The sequence below is a fragment of the Herpailurus yagouaroundi genome, unplaced genomic scaffold, assembly GCF_014898765.1.
Source record: "Herpailurus yagouaroundi ecotype Mexico unplaced genomic scaffold, PumYag 438, whole genome shotgun sequence".
Classification (NCBI taxonomy): domain Eukaryota; kingdom Metazoa; phylum Chordata; class Mammalia; order Carnivora; family Felidae; genus Herpailurus; species Herpailurus yagouaroundi.
In genome coordinates, this window is record NW_024412655.1 from 366,629 (window position 1) to 369,098 (window position 2,470).

At 67.9% G+C, this 2,470-nt stretch overlaps 1 protein-coding gene across 1 annotated transcript in view; it reads right to left on the bottom strand.

Moving 5' to 3' along the window:
- MUC5AC (mucin 5AC, oligomeric mucus/gel-forming) overlaps positions 1-2,470 on the bottom strand; it is a 90,675-nt gene that overhangs the window by 43,288 nt on the left and 44,917 nt on the right. The window contains exons 40-44 of the mRNA XM_040464276.1: positions 1,862-2,455; positions 1,407-1,612; positions 804-978; positions 380-630; positions 101-284 (exon numbers count right to left, since the gene is read on the bottom strand). Of these exons, the coding sequence (XP_040320210.1) occupies positions 101-284; positions 380-630; positions 804-978; positions 1,407-1,612; positions 1,862-2,455 (1,410 nt within the window). The remainder of the gene's footprint in view (positions 1-100; positions 285-379; positions 631-803; positions 979-1,406; positions 1,613-1,861; positions 2,456-2,470) is intronic.

Consider the following 2,470-nt stretch of genomic DNA (forward strand, 5'->3'; position numbering starts at 1 on the left):
CGGCCAAGGCGACCCTTCCCGCACCAGGCGCTCCCAGCTCCAGGCACGGAGCGGAGAAAGGGCCCGGCGTGGGCAGAGCCCGGCGGGGACAGGCGCTCACCGCACTGCCCCTCGGTGTTGTTGGCGAACTTGCTGAAAGGCAGCTCCACCGAGAAGATGAGGCCGGAGAACATGACCTGGACGCCGAGCTCGGGGATGGTCAGGTACATCTTGATGCCGATCTGGGAGACACTCACGCCGTCCTTCTGGAAGCCGGGCTTGACCACTTTGTCGTTGAAGATGATCTAGACGCACGCGGCGGGCCAAGGAGAGGAGTGAATGAGGGGCGCCCCCGGCCGGCCCCGGTCCGCGTGGGGCTGCCCGGGGCGGGGCTCCCCACCTCGTTGGTCATCACCCCGAGCACGGGCTTGTGGGTCAGCACGACGCGGTCCTGCCGGTACTCGACGATGATGGACTGCGGGCAGGAGAGCCCGTCCTCCGCCCCGCAGAAGTAGTTGTCGATGAGCACGCGGAAGTGGCCGTACACGGGTAGGATCTGCTGCACCAGCACGTACGTGCAGTTGTCCAGGAACGTGTAGTAGGTGCCGTCGAAGGTGATGTAGTGGGGGTCGCCCCAGCCGCTGCACACACCTGCGGGCACGCGGCGGCCTTACGCGGGGCCCCCTCCCACCCCCGCCCCGCGGGCTCTGGGGCTCAGGCAGGATTCCACCCGGCACCGTCCGTCCCCTGCCCTGCCGTCCGGAAGGCCTTCCCGGTGTCTAACCCAGGTGCCTCCCTCCCCCTCAGCCTGGCCCCCGGCTCACACTGGCACCGGTAGTGCGGGCAGCAGCTGTCGGGGTCGACGACCTTCACGGGCGGGTAGCCGTTGGCGCACACCGGCCGCTGCATCTGCGGGCACGGCCGCGGCTGCAGGGTGATGACGCCGTTGCCCTCGCAGGTGGCCTGAGAGCAGTTGGGCATGGCCCAGGTCTCGCCTTTCTGTGGAGGAAAGACCTCAGGCTTGTGGCGCCGGGCTCCCCTGAGAGAGGAGCCGCGGGAGGGGACCCGGCTGGCGAGGGGGGCTCTCCGGGCGGCGGAGGTGGTCCCCCGCCACCCCGTTCCTTACACGTGGCCTCCACTCCCGGAGCTCCGCCCGACCCTACACACCCTCCCTGGCCGCCCAGCGCCCCCCAGAGCCCGGACCACCCGCTTGGGTGTCCGGTCGTCCGCAGCCAGCCGAGCCTCCACCCCAGGCCACGCGCTCCCAGCTGCCGGGCCGGGACCCGCCCCCGGCAGTGACCAGAACCGGCCACTTCCCCGCCTGCCTGCTTCGGCCCGAGGCCACGGACTTTCCCGCTCAGCCGAGCTGCAAAGACGCTGAGGGTCCCTGCACCAGCCTGTGCGGTGGGCGGGGAGGGGGGAGTTACCCTTCTTGGGGGAACCGCGTTTGGGCACCCCTTCGCGGTGACGGGCGCGGAGGCTGAAGGGGAGGACCCGGCCGGGGAGGTGGTTGGGACGGGAGGTGTCGTGCCGCTGGCACAGGTGTAGTGCGTCCTGACCACGTGGCAGTCCAGGCTGCACGTGGCATAATAGCAGTGGCCGTCGAGGTCGGTCCGGTTGTAAATGATGGATCCTGGCAGACAAGGGGACAGGCGGGTGTCAGCGGGGCCATGCTAGGGGGCGGGGAGAGGCACAGCGCGGACTGGCCCCTGCAGGGTGGCGGTCCGCCCCGAGGGCTGACCTGGTAGGAGGCCCTCCTGCCCAGAAACGAACGGGATGAATCCTAGAGGACGGCTCACTGCCGCCTCGGGGACAACACGTGGCTCAGTCACGGGGACAAAGGACCCCTCCCTCTCCCTCACAGTGGCCGGGCAGCACACACCTGCGCGGTAGAACTTGTCAGACACACTGCAGTAACACGTCGTGGTGGACACCACGGAGGTCGGTTCTGGAGGGGACGAGGGCTTGGTGGATGGAGTCGCGTAAGGCGCCACAGAAGTACGAGGGCAGTGCTCCGGGGGCTCACAGCACAGCACGCGGACCTCGTAGTTGCACATCCCGACCTCGCCACTCTGGTCCCGGTTCCGACACATCAGGTCCTTGCTGATGTTGCACTCTACCACCTGGCCCAGCGTCTCGATGCTGACCTCGGGGTGGCTCTCGACCCGGCACTCCAGCCGCGTGATGTACTCGGGCCGGCGACAGATTTTCCCTCCCCTTCTGACGATATTGCCGAGGGTGTCCGCGTCTCCTCCGTGGGGCCCCGGGGACGGGAAGTCCACGTCGAACCACTTGGTCCACCTGCACTGTGGCTGGCAGGGGATGGTCACTGGTGTGAAGTGGGTTGTTTCAGTTTTGAGAACAGGGCTTGTGCTCATTGTAGGACCAGAGGTTGTGCTGCGTTTGGGCTCAGAGGTTGGGCTGGTTTCTGTCACCGAGGTTGGGCTGGTCTCTGTCACCGAGGTTGGGCTGGTCTCTGTCACCGAGGTTG